The sequence below is a fragment of the Gambusia affinis genome, linkage group LG06, assembly GCF_019740435.1.
Source record: "Gambusia affinis linkage group LG06, SWU_Gaff_1.0, whole genome shotgun sequence".
Taxonomy (NCBI): Eukaryota; Metazoa; Chordata; class Actinopteri; order Cyprinodontiformes; family Poeciliidae; genus Gambusia; species Gambusia affinis.
The window spans coordinates 12,820,817-12,835,183 of record NC_057873.1 but is presented as its reverse complement, the minus strand read 5'-3'; the positions used below and the strand labels follow the sequence as shown (position 1 = coordinate 12,835,183).

Sequence of the window (14,367 nt, the reverse complement as noted above, 5' to 3'; positions counted from 1 at the left end):
CCGTCAGCTTGCCCTGACTAAGCTTCTGACACATCATTTGTTAGTAAGACAGATTTGGGCCTATGGGGGAGACTTGTTACTATGGCAGACACCATGAAGCAGTGGTACCAGCTGTCACAATCCAACACCTGCCAACACTCCTGTGGTTTGGATCATAAAAATAATTTTACAATCTGTACAAGTAATGTATGGTTTGGGTATTCTCCTTTCTTTAATGTAAGAGCTTTTATCTCTACTCAGAGGAGTTTGAGTTCATATCCTCTGCAAATGTTAGATCTGGAACGTTATTGACTAAAACAAAACAAATGATTTCACTGTTTAGCAACATGATGTTCTATGTGCTAACTGCTCTCTGTGTGCATAAAAGGTGCCATACTGGCTCCAAATGGTCACTGCAGCTAATTTTATCTGAACCTTTGGCAGAACCCAAGCCAGCACTTTTTAAACTGGTTTCCAAGACAACGCCAACCAGTCGGACCAATTAGAACAAAGGAGACCTAAGAATTAAGCTGTGAGGGAATCAGGGGAAAAGCATTCTCAAAATTAATTCAACAAATAAAAAGAGTGTGCTTTGGACAAAAAAATGACCAACACTGTGTGAGTATTCACCTGGTCTGCTTTTCGCTATTAATTAAGCAACAAAGATTTAATTAAACCCGCTATCCGCTCTTTGTTTTTCTCTCTCAGTCAGACTTCCCTGTTCATGCGTGTTGCTAGAGCTGCAGGCAAAAACAACAACAAAAAAAAAGACAGAATCAATAAGAAACAGTTTAAAGGGGCTGATGTTTTTTTCTGTTTAAAACCATTAATGGAAAGCTGTAGCCTCTGAGCAGCACATCAGTCACATGACACACACATGAACAGCTGAATTGATAGCTTTTGTATTGCAAAAGGGAATCCACTTTATTGAATAAAACACAACCATTTTCTCATGGTGTTAGCTGCTTGAGTGTGTGTGTGTGTGTGTGTGTGTGCCACTGACCCTGTAGGTTGGATATCAGAATCACTGACCTTTAGAGTAAACCCTCAATCTTTTGAGGTTAAAGCAGTGAATTCACCAATCCTGAAGAAAGTCACATCATGTTCACTGTGTATGCATGCAATTTAGCATTTTTGGAATATTTGATATTTATTTAACATCCAAACATGCTAAGCAAATAAAAAAAACTATGTTTTTTTTTCTTTGTAACTCCCATTGCATAAAACACATGCTATAAAATACTTACCATGCCTTAAATTGTATCTATACTCCTTCAGCATCTTTAAATGTGTCCCATTTTATCTACAGACATTGTTGCAAGGTACTGGTATTCGGTGTTATAGACTATCACACAGTAGTGCAGATTTGTGAAAAATAAAAAAAATGTCTTTTTTCACAATTATGAATCTGAAAAATGTGGAACAGGTTGAGAGTGATGTAGTGTTGAGATGTGTTTTGTGCGGCCAGCCAAACATAAACAAGACCCAGAAAATAAAAATAAAGGAAAAGTAAAAAAACAGAATTCAACTTTGAAGCATTTGTTTGGCCAACAACAGGAGGGAAGTATCTCACGCTTTGAACATTGGACACAGCCCTGTTGGCCCAGTCACAAACTTACCAAAACAATAGAACATCATGCTGTGACAGTTGTCATTTAGTTCAGTGCTGGATGACAGCCAGCTGAAGGCTGGGAAAAAAAATACTTGAAAGTGGGGCAAAGGATTGCTGCCCATTAGAGCAATAATTGAAAACTTTGAGCCACAGAACAATGACATGTTTCATATCAAACCGTATTGATGTGCTAGAATGCCAGTCAAAGTCTGGACTTAAATGCAGTGATAAAACTTGACTATTGCCATTCACCGACACCCTCCGCCATCCACTCAGACTGAGTTTGAGCTGTTTTATAAAGAAAAATTCACTAAACGATCTGTCTTTAGATGTGAAAAGCTCAGAGAAACATACTCTGAAAGACTAGCAGGGGAAATCAGAGTAGAAAGATAATTTACAAAGTACTAAGTATTTAAAAACAGCACTTTTTTAGTGTTTTCCATCCACTTGTTTGTCTGTATGTATAAGAGCAAAGAGAAAGTGGGGATGTGTTATTAGATTTGGTCTTTTTTAAGTTTCACACCAACAATCTGAAAATTACTAAAAACTAATAGCTTTGTAGAAATTAATGTTTTAAGCTCAATTTTTTTTTAGGACTGAAGGTGAACCTACCACTAAACTTAAGCTTAGACTTGTGTAATAAATAATGACACCAATTGAATCTGTTTTATGTTTTGATAAATTAAGATTAAATTTGAATAATTTAAGAACTTGGTTAAGACCACAATAACCCATTGAAACCTTGGATTTGATGGAGCCTTTGCTTTGTTTTTGCCATGTCTGTACATGTACATATGAAGAGGCTAACGCGATGTTTTTGTCTCTGTCAGATAATGATGTATCTTGTGACAGGTTGTGATATTTAAACTTTTCAGTGCCCTTATCTCTGCCTCCCTCTTTGTCCTTATTTACTTCCTTGTCCACCAACTCTGCTTTGCTCATTTAGTTTGTCCTTTTCTGCCTTTGCCTAAAAACAGAACCTGCCCTTTTCTTTTCTCCCAACCTCAGTTTTTTTTTTTTTCTGTTTTTCATCATTTGGCCTTAAAAGGTTTTAAAGGAGTTAGGCGTAGCCCTCTCCATGGTAACACTGTCTCCAATTCTTTCACACACACTTACACACGCACGCACACGCCTACGCATTTTCTCACTGTCTCTCATCTCATGATGCTGCCCTACCCTGGGCTTCATTGATGTACCCACCCTCTATATGTGCTCCGTTTCCCCTCACTCTCTCTCTCCCTCTCTCTTCTTGTTTCCCACAGATATACACACTCACCATCTCTTTCTCCTTTTTTCTGCTCTTCTGCTGATGCTGCACCATCCACTGACTGCGAGATGTTCAGTCCAGCTTCTAAAGGATCCGCGGGAGACTCAAGGTAAAGCTTTCACACTTATTTCCTCTGGAACAGAAACGAAGCAAAGATGTTAATATTGATTTTTTAATTATTTTTTTTTTTGGTGTTGTTTTTGGCTAGTGACCACAGCGCAGAGGAAGCCAAGTGACTGATTGAAAGTGTGTGCGGGTGTGTGCGTGCGTGTGCGTGTGTGTGTGTGTGTGCTGACTAGAGTGAGAACTCTCCAGCTGGAGAGGAAGGCTTTTGTTGAAGTAGTTGCAGGTTTTCTTTCCCACATGTGTTCTGACTCTTTGCACTGTCAAAATTGAATGAAAAATGAACTTAATTCCATCTTATTTTAAGTAAAAAAAAAAAAAATCATCCAAAACATCTACCTGTGGATTACCTGTGTGTGTTTTGGCGTGTGTGGACATGTGTAGGGGTGTGTGTGCAAATGGTTAGAAGTAAAAGCCACTGGCGTGCAAATGATCCTGCCCGTTGTGCTGCAACAGTGCTGCAATGTCTTATTACGATTCTCTGGCGGTTTATGACATGGTGTGGGGATGGAGAGGTGGGGGCATGTAGTTATGGCTTTTTGCTCATGTGTGCACGCGGGTGCGTGTGAGGATGTGTGTGTGTGGGCGTGTGTGTGGGTGGGTGGGCGGATGAGATCAATGATTCTTAATATTTTAACAAATCAACCCCAAAACATAACATCAATGTCTTGACAAAATTACATTCAAACACAAGAGAAAAACGTGACATGTTTGGATGCTGGTGTGTTTTTACACGAGTGTGAATTTTCCATTTGGGTTGCCTCTTTCATGTTAATTTGCACATACAGCACACTTTGGATGTGTACAAATGTGTGAGTTTCCCCCTAAGGAAATGCGACCTTCACTGCATACTGTGCCTGGGGACAAGCACTGAAAGATACTGCTGGTAGTATTGCATTGATGCAATGTGAGGCTCATAACAGCAGATATTAAACATCCTTCAAGACATCTGGTGTGAGCTGAAGTCCTGGGAGTAAACTGTTTTCATTAGAGCTGACGGTTTTGTTTTACGTCCTCTTGTAATCTTTTCAGTAGAGAGACATTAACAATACTGTAACTGTCTTCACTTCATTTAGTATTGTCCACTCACACAGAAGCACCTTAAAGGAAAACTAAATGACAGAAGTCAGAACCGATTAGTTGTTTGTCTTAATGAACACGTGTGAAATAAAGTCTAAAGATTACAGTGGAACAAAAATAGCAAATAAATTATACACTGGAAATAAAAACAGAGTGGAGAAGCAAAAGTGTAAAGAAGCATAGTATAATACATATTCATATAAATATAATGTAGAATGAAGTGCAATTTTTCAAAGGGTGGAAAGTAGGACTGTACAAATTTCTTTGCAGCCCCCAGTAAAAATGTAAAAAACTTGAACTTGCTGTTTCCTGAGGGAAGAAATATTATGTAACACAGAGGAACACTTCAAGATGGAAAAGGCAACATGGCCTTTTGGTAAAACAGCTTACCATTGCACATACAGAAAAAAAAACAGATTTTTTTAAAGATTCTAACTATCTGACACTGAAATAAAATTTCAAAATTATTTCTGTCAAACACCAGAAGATTGAAAGAGATTATGCTTTACGTTTTTCTCTTCTTTAAATACACAAATGTGTAAGCTTATTAGAAACACACATTGTAATTAATTCATTTATTTAAGAATATATTTTACAACTTTACTTAAAAACTGCATTCTCGTATTATGTCATTAGAGCTAATATTAGCTTAAATTGTTGTACTCAGAGATGCTATTGAAAAGATAAATGAAACACAGAAGAAATACTGTTTTAGGTCACACCTGCACCTCGTTCCTCATGTTTTCTTTATATTTCTTCCTCTGTGGATTTTTGCACCATCAGCTCTTCTCTGAGCAAACTGGTTTGAAATATTTGTATGCACAAGCAGACTGGGAATATATATTAATTACCATTTTCTTTAATTACCATTTACTAAAAGTCAGCTTAAAACGGCCTAACTACACATTTTTCTCTCCTCCTCAAACACAAAAGAAGAACATTTTTTATAATTTAAGCTCTTATTCAGTGCAGTCAGGAGAGTATAAAACTTCAACATGAAGGTCTCTTAGTTTAGCTTTTGCTAATTTTTTACAAAACAAAAGATAGAGAAGAATCTTTTGTTCTTGTCATCAGATCTGAAACCAAGCAGAGCTCCCAGTTTCAGACGAGGACTGGTGTGACATCAAAACTCCTTAAATGCACAACCTAAAACTTATTTAATGAGCTTTTTTTTTTTTTTTACATGAAAATTCTGAGATTTTTTTTTTTCTGGGCCATAATTTTTTTTCAGTGGCCCTAATCCTCTTCCGTACCTCTGAGCTACATATTTGGTAAAATAATAAAGATGCTTTTAAAAAACTGCACATATTTTATAGAAGAGTTAAGATTTTCTTTGTCATACTGTAAAATAATGATTACCTCATAATCAGGTTCAAAAGAAAAGCCAACTGGATTTTATTCAGAGGAAAGAGATAGAGTTCTGTGTGAATTTTTCATTTTGATTTTTCTAATCTCGACTAAAACCAGATGAGGACAGATTTGTTTGCAGCCATGGAAAAGAAATAGAAAGAAATTTAAACTAAACTCAGTTATATACTTCCTTAAAGTAATCAAATAAAATCAATATTTTTAATTTGAATATTTTTCCTCAGTTATAGGAACAGGAGATAACTTTCTTTAAATCACCGGTGGTTTTGTTAATCCTTCCTTTGCCACAAAGAGTTTTCTTAGTACTCCTCAGCTGACCAGAGAGGTTTTCTACTGCAGGAATGAAATGTTCACTAAAGATTGTTGTTAATCCAGTGATGACCCATTTTCAGTGTGCAGTGTGGACCTTTTAAACATGTTCATCTTTATTTTAAAAGCCAAAAGGTTGTTGTTGTTCATAGGTTCATCTGAACAAATCAAACATTCCTAGTTAAAGTCCCAGTAAAGTAGAACAAAATTCACATTTTTAGGTTGTTGTGATATGACACACATTGCTTTATTCTGGCATCCCTCCCAAACAACCAGTTGAAATATGGAAAGTGTGTAGTGGTTGCTATGGAGATTCGGTGACACCCCCCAAGATGTCTTCTTTTTTTTTTCTTTTTTTTTGCTAGAACTGTCTAACAAGAAGCTTTGGAAATGTTTTTATTTTCTCCCTTCTCGTCTTGCTCAATCCTAGAGTCCAGTGACTAAAAGAAACGGGTTTCTGTCACATCATATTTATACTCCACTGAAACAGAAAACCATGGATTAATAATTCCATAATTTCTCCCTGTCTGTATTACAAATTCTTCTTACTTTTGCAAGATGCTAAATGTGTTCCTGATAAGATTTTTTGATCATATGAGCAGAAATGTTATTTGAAATCCAACCACCTGTTTCAGTTTACTTCGCTGGAAATGTAATTTAAGGAAGCCAGGATGCACTACAAATTACACAATTTGTCACCGTTTCGCTTCAGCACAAGGACAGCTTGTCAATATGCTTATACTGCTGTTATAAAAAATGTCCTGAGCTCAGACTAGCAGCCTTGGAGTGCAGCCTGAGACTGCTGACTTTAGAGTTTTAATTTAGACATCAAAGCACCTTAATCATCACATCAACCAAAAGAGGCGAAAAAAAAAAAAAAAAGACACTTGACACAGCAGGCCCAGACTAAAGGGCTTGACAAATTATCGTTCTGCAGAGCCAAGTGGATGACTGGTTCTGTCAGCATCAAGGTGTCCTTTTTGCTGTTCATTCCTGCGTGGACAGATAGTGGCTAATCTGCAGCGTTCAGGCTGAATAAAGTCAGGGTTTGTCACATTGACTTAATTGCCCGTTCACAGATGTTGGAATTCAACTAATGTCAAGATATGTACCTCATTTCCCCTTCTCCGCTTGTCATTGTTATTCTCGTTCATAATCTCACCTTTATGTTTTGTTCCAACTCTGTTTCATTTGTCTACCTGCACTGCAAAGAATTGCCTTCTGCACCAAACGGCTATCCTCCTTCCTTACTTATCGTGATTTACCCGCTTCCTTTGACTTTAATTTAGAATCTAATAAGCTCAATTCTTTTTCCTGCACCAACTTTTGTAAGGAAATCAATGCAAACTCTGATACAGTGACAAATGAGTCCCCTGCTGCAGAGGGGCACCACCGCAGCATGTGTTTGGATTTGTGTGTTTTTTCCATTAAGTGGAAAATGAAATGCTGGGGAGGAAATTGCCTTGTTCTCAGGGTGAATCTGATTAAACTATTTTTCTCTGGACTGAATGCTTGCATGTCCCCCAACAGTTGATGTTTTTCATCCAGCGTTTGTGTCACAGTGTTTTTGTGTGTTGGCCTCCAAAGCAAGTGTGTAAATTAACTGGGTGTTTGACTCTGATCAATGTAGCCTAGAAGAGTGCAAATTGGTGCATAAGGAGGATGAAGGCAGCTGTGGAAGCCGTGGGTGGAGCAAGTTAGGTATGTGTGTGCATGGGGGCACATGCATCATTCACAGCTTGTTAATTTTCATGTGCAAATTTGCATGTGATTGTGTGAGGACATGAATGTGCACACACACATCAGGATGAGTGAGTGAAAGCATTTTGAGTGCACAAAAATTTGGGTTGTCTGTTGTTGCACTTATGGATATACTCTCATTTTCTGTTGGCGTGTGTCTGTGTGTGAGAGAGAGAGATAAAGAGAGAGAGAGGTCTAGTAGAGTGGGCGTTGGGTGGGCTCACTGTCACTTCCATTAAAATCCACCAACAGAGAGAATAACTGTAGGGGCAGATGTAGGGAAATAAAAATAGATTGGAAGGTTTAGACAACACTGGGAACCAGATGACAGAAGAAATATATGCTACCAAGAAAGGAGGAAAGGTTAGAGAAAGGATGAAAGGTTAGTTCCGAAGCGTTCGCCCTGATGATTGAGAGATGAGCTCCATGCCTCACATCTACATGAGGTCATAAGCACAGGTCTCCAAAGATACATGCACACATCTCCTTATTACACGTCACCTCTGGTTTTTGAAAGTTTTTTCAAAAGTGTTGCCTCTTATGATTTCATACTGATTTGTTGTTTCATTTACACAAAACATGTTAAAAGTAAGAACAGCTGCAGGTGAGCTCTAAGGTTCTGTTTAGGGCATCATTATATTTTATTTAATAAAAAAAATACTACAGTATTTTGAAAAAGTATTAATGTGTGGACACTGGACAATGTACTTCTCCACATTTTGTCCAACCTCAACTACAGAGTTCAGTATATGTGTTTGTTTGTTTCTTATTAGTCATGTTTTATTTTATTGTTCAGTACACCACTTAAGTAGCATTGCATGTGTAAAGTACCCTATTAATGAAGATTGAATGATTGATTGTAATTTATGGCAAGTTTTTTTATTTTTCAAATGAGTATTACAACAACTTTACAGTGATACCCCAAAATAAACCAGTTGCCTCCAGACGTCACCAATTTAGTAAAAAGGATCCATTGTCCACTAAGATATTCCAGTTAAAGGTTAGATTTTCAAAGGTATCAAAAGGGGAGAATACGTCTTTAGGTAAAAGTTTTTATGGAGAGTTGAACATCTTGCATTAGGAAAACTTGCACATCAACCTGTTTATTCACACTGAAACTTTATGCACGACATAATGTTGTGGGGATTCTTCTAACTGATCATGATGAGAAGATTGAGCTAAATGCAGTTATCCTGAAAAAAGTGATGCTGTAAATGTTTATCCCAGTGGAAGGATTCAACTTCCAGCAAGATGACAATATTCACATTTAGCTAAAGCCTCACGGGATACTTTATTTTAAAGAATTTTCCTGCCCTGCATTAGAATGGCCCAGTCAAAGTTCAGCTCTAAAATCAGTTGACTATCTGTGGAAAGGATGAAAACTGAAGTTCAAATTGAGATTGGGTGAAGATCGGGGGGATCTCTAGATGTGCAGCTCGTAAGAAGGAACCTTAAAACACGCACATTGGAAAGGTGCAGCAGGAAGTCACTCTTTCCAGATTTTTATTTTTAAAGGAAAATGTTACAACCACATCTTTCTTCTACCTCACAGCTATGCATTGACTAGTGCATTAAATTTTGTGATTGTAGCATGACCAAATGTAGAAAAGTTAAAGTAGTTAAACATTTTTGCAGGGTTCTGTATAAGGTGAGAATAATTTTTGATTGTATTTACACAGTTTCAAATAAAATATCTTTGTTTTGTTTATTTCTTTGCTCTAATGTGATATATTATCATTTATGCCCCCCATTCTGAATAGTGGGTCCCTCCTATTGACTATATTACTCCTTAAGCACTTGGGGAAACTGATTATTACAGGTTATGCCTCAAAGGTAAAAAAGAGAGAATAAAGTTCATATTGCAGGTTAGTGTAAGGCTAGAAGTAATTACATAGCAAAGATATTTCAGCACAAAAAATGGAACAAGGGAATATTATTTTATAAGAAAAACAGTTCAGCAGCTGAGGGAAAAGAAGCTGTTTAAGAGTCTGGTTGTTTTTGCACCAAGATGATTTCTTATGAACACATAAGAGTTTGAATCAATACTTTTTCTGTTCTTGTGTGTTGGATCCTTATGCCACTGACACAGATTGGTGGATTACATGATAAGAAATGCCAGTACACTTCTGGGTAAAATATGTGGCATTCGTTCGTCTGTCAGGTTTGCTCCCTCTGTGCTGCTTATCTGTGTGCATCCCCGTGGTGGCGTGATCGATGGTGATGGATGTTGATGAGACAGGAGCCATTAAAGCAGAGCCTCAGCTCTGTCTTTATTTCAGTGGCCCTCCTGGAAAACCTCATATAGCCGAGTAACGTATTAGAAACAGAAGGGAGAGACAGAGAGAGGCAAAGGAGCGATAAATGAAGGCAGAAAAAAACACTCTCTCTCTCATCTCTGCACGTTTCTGTCACCCGGCGGGACTCAGTCTAATGGTTAAATGCATTACAACATGGTGAGAGGAGAAAGGGAATACTTGGGGAGACATTGAGAAAGAGGTGGGGGGAGAAGTAATAAAGACGGCAACATCACGTCTAGGATGGAGTCTCATGGCCACTGGTGACAGAAAGTTATTAAGGAAGTGGGAGAGGAATAAAAGCAAAATAAGACAAATGGGAGAAAGAGGAAGCTGAGACAGAGCATAAATTTATGAAGATAAAATATAGATTACTGAGCCTGTGGTGGATTTACTTTACATACATAATACACCCATGTAGGCTTACTAAAGTCATGAGCTGTTTGCTCATTACATAAATATCCTCCTAAAAAGTCTTTTTGTTCATTATATACGTACATGTGACCCGATAATGATGGGTGGGTTCCCACTCCTGATGCCGTAAGTGTGGTTAATGGCGCAACAGTCTAATTCACAGCTTCCCATTCAGTGTTAAAGTTTTTCATTATTTTTTTACGGAATCAAAAAATTAAGGTGGATTATTCTACACTAAACAGAAATTCTTTAAAATACCAACTGAGGATCATGAAACCTTTTTCCAACTTCAAAAGTCATGCAAAAGGAAGAGGCTCTTCTGGCCTCTGGACCACCTCACACAATTGTGATTTGTGCACTGGACTAATCATTGGTCACAGATTCTAAAAACACACATATTTACAAAACCATCTACTGGCCATTCGGACATACTCAGTGTTATTTTGTACCAGAGGTCAGACATGTCGGATTCAAAAGTTTTCTTATCACTATCTGAGAAAGAAATGACAAGCTCTTGAATTTACTTCATAGTATAAATATTTTATCTATTTGTATTTGGCTCAATTCTTATGGGTCTATAGGTGATTAAAATAAGAAGCTTTCTTAAAGTGCAAACATTTTTAATGTTTTATGCTGCAGTATGTTTCAGTAAGAAAACTGATTAATAGAAAGTTCTTATAAAATTTTAATACTTATGGACTCAAGAAAATTATGTACACACTGACACTTAAAAAAATTGTGAAAAATAATATTATTTTGTGTGCCTTTGAGATCCACTGTTTAAATATCACCTTTATTTTTCTTTGTCACAGTTTATTTGTCACTTTTCTCTACCACATACACTCACACCTGCACAAGAGCAAGTCAGCACAGAGTAGAGGCTAATAAAAACCATTTGTTCTGAAATACTTCTTTCTGACATCTCGCACTCATCACGTCTATTTCTGAATCACAAAGGACACAGCAAACCCATTAAACCTGTCTTTGGCTGTGCATCATTAAACTTCAAACAAAGTGCATCATGCAGGCATGATACCAATCAGTGTATTATTCCGTCTGAACGTTGTCAAAAATCAAACCTCATTTGCTTCTTGCAAAGACGCTGATCACACAGAGCAGTGTTGGCATCAGTGTGTCCTTCTAACAAGCACTTAGCAGAGCAGCAGCCTGCACAGTGACCCGAAGACATTGTCCAACTGGTTGATCTGACGTCACTCAGCCCACTTACCAACACTTGTGGTCACGGAAAATGTGGCGTTTGTTTTGGTGTGAGCGCATGTTTCCCATTTGAGAACAAATTGAAGAGAGATGATCAATATTCTTTTTTATTTTTTTTTCCCAGAGTTGTCTTATAATCACAAAGCAGCAACAGTTATCTGAACCAGATTACTGTGGCTGTTTTAAACTCACTGTAATTATTTAAAATATGCAGTTATTATTATTATTATTATTATTATTATTATTATTATTATTATTATTATTATTATTATTATTATTATTATTATTATTATTATTATTATTATTATTATTATTGTCTCAGCAGCAGTGTAATGATAAAACACCATTACTTATTCTGAAAGGAACATAAATAGCATTTATTTCCATCCTAATGTCCTTTATTACCATGGAGATTAGCTAATTGGGTAATGACTGTGTAGGTCTTATGTCAAACAAGATTTAGTCACTCATGTTCAACAGTACTTGTTGCATTTCTTTTTTACCATGAGTTCTTGTTCTTACTCTGCTTTCATCAAATATAACTATCGTCTCGACTTACTGGCATTCACAGATGCTGACTGCATATTCAAGGTGAGTGCATGCATGACTGCAATTCTTCACTGAAAGACTACAGCGATTTTGAATGAATGCTTGAGAAGACGGAGCACAGCTAACCCACACTGAATTGGTTGTTACAAGGATATTTCTAAAGTTGCAAAGAGAAAACCATCTGGAAATTGATGTGGATGGTGCAGCGGTGATGACTGACAAAAAACACGGAGTTGCATCATGGAATAAATCTATCAATGCAAGGATTGTGGCTTGTAGCTGGCTTCCAAAGACATGAAAAATATATGATGAAACCAAATCCTGATCACAACTACCAGTGTGGTAGTTGTGACTTAGAGCTTTGCAATCATGTTTGTTTGGTCAACTTTGCTAAAATCTGAATGATGAATGTGACGCACAACTATGTCAGATACCATGGCTGTCTCAGGAGAGAGTTCTGGAGTCACTGTTTCAGCGACACAATCCAGCAAATTCCCTGAATTCATGACTGAAGAAAAATCAATACTGCACAATTTTTTTTGTTGACTCGAAACGTGTTTCTAGCTTGGCTAATTTTAACATTTTCAACATACTGATCAGCCTCAACCTCTCAATCCAAGGTCTACTATCCTTTATGTCAGAGACAAAATCACAGCTTTTATGAAGAAAACAGACTGATAGAGAAGAAGGTTGCAAGCTGAAATAACATAGATGTACAAAGGAATGTCAAAAGGAACCCAATGGCTGTGTTTGAGCACTAAACTATTAGTTTGCTGATGTCAAGACTGATGTCTGGGATTGGGTGCATGATACATTTTCACCAGCAGTAGCAGAAAATGGTAAGGCAGAAGAACAGCTCTTGGTGTTGTTTTGACTTAGCACTGAAGGCCAGATTCCATCAGGCAAGTCATGTCTCTCTGTCAAATTACTGTCGTGGGTTGCTGAGGCTATGCAAATATTGCTCGCCTTTACCTCTGTGAATCATCATTTTTAACTCTGACTGTAATGAAGAATAAGTACAGGGCTCATTTACAAGTGGAAGATGATCCGAGCGTCCGTTTGTCATCCGTCCCTCCGAGAATAGAGACACTGTGCTGTGAAAGACAGACTCATTTTTCACACTTATTCAGGAAGTTATTGAGGTTTGTGATGACTGGATCAACTGAATGTAATAAAGCCCAAAGAAAATATTTGATGAGGCAAACAAAGTAATACATTGATTGTGTTGCAATTAAGCCAATTAAAAAGTATTTCAACTGATGGCTAAGACTGAATAGGCTCAATTGAATTGATCCAGTGTTTACTCTGTTAATTTCTGGAAGCTTTAAGATTTGATATTTGAAAAAAAGACACAGAGTTAAATTGTAGCTTGAATAATGTGTCCCATATTAATGTGTTCTATAATTTAATTACTCTAAAGTCTCCATTTCTATGAAACAGATTGGGAGCATTTTTTTAATGGATAGTTCCTACAGTGAGTACAAAATGCAGCTTTAAACTGTAATCAGTTTGAGGATTGTAAGAGTGTCCTTAGAAAAAGTTTGAGAACCCTTAATGGAAACATATCTTCCACCTGAGCTATGATATCGGTAGCTCCTCCAGAGTTACTAGTTAGTCTTGGTTGCTTCACTGATTAAAGTTCTGCTGCTTCAGATTGTGAGCATCCATGTTTTCAGGTTCATATTATATGAATTATAAGCTAACTCTACTTTAAATATTTCCACATCTTTCTGTCTAACCTGCTGTGTTCACTGATGTTCTCTAAAAAACCTGAAGCCTCACAGAACATCTGGAGTCACAATGAAAATCACAACAACACTCTTTACTAATAATGAGGGCATTTGAAAGCAATGGGTTACACTGGGCTTTATTTATGGTTGTCACAATAAACCACATTTGGTTTTAAAGTCCTTTCGATATCCTTCTATAGGCATAGCATCCCAAAGAAGAGATGCTATAAACAGGTAAGGTTTAGAAGGTAACATATTTTAATGTAACATTTCAAAAACTGTAGCATCATGTAATGTTACCTCCGTCTCCAGGGGTTTGTGAAGGATAAGGTCAGTAACCCTTTTAGAGTCTTATTACCATATGAAAGAGTCTAGCATGCAGCCTGACACTACATAGCAACACAAGCAGCAAACCAAGCCCAGAGAACTACTGAGAATACTGATAGAATGGTATCTTACTGCAGTTTTATTCTCAATGTCATTTCGCTCATCTGTCATAGGTATATGGCAAGAATATTAGGTGCGACGTCATACCAAGTAATTCATCAAACTAGCCCAACACTGCACCATAAATTAAATTCTGCATAAAGTAATAACACAATACTCTCGGTTGTTTAATGCACCTGTCCAATCATGTTGCGGTAATGCTCCGTTCCTCTGCTGACAAACATTTGTGTGTTTTAC

At 37.2% G+C, this 14,367-nt stretch overlaps 1 protein-coding gene across 2 annotated transcripts in view; it reads left to right on the top strand.

Annotated features, from left to right (window-relative positions):
• Nucleotides 1-517: 517 nt before the first annotated feature.
• The window catches only part of LOC122832304 (rap1 GTPase-activating protein 2-like), a 91,582-nt gene continuing 77,732 nt past the window's right edge, over nucleotides 518-14,367 (top strand). The window contains exons 1-2 of one of the 2 annotated variants that reach the window (XM_044118912.1): nucleotides 518-597; nucleotides 2,854-2,967. In XM_044118912.1, coding sequence (XP_043974847.1) covers nucleotides 584-597; nucleotides 2,854-2,967 — 128 coding nt within the window. In that variant the 5' untranslated portion in view covers nucleotides 518-583. The remainder of the gene's footprint in view (nucleotides 598-2,853; nucleotides 2,968-14,367) is intronic. The other variant, XM_044118914.1, reaches the window with a different exon arrangement.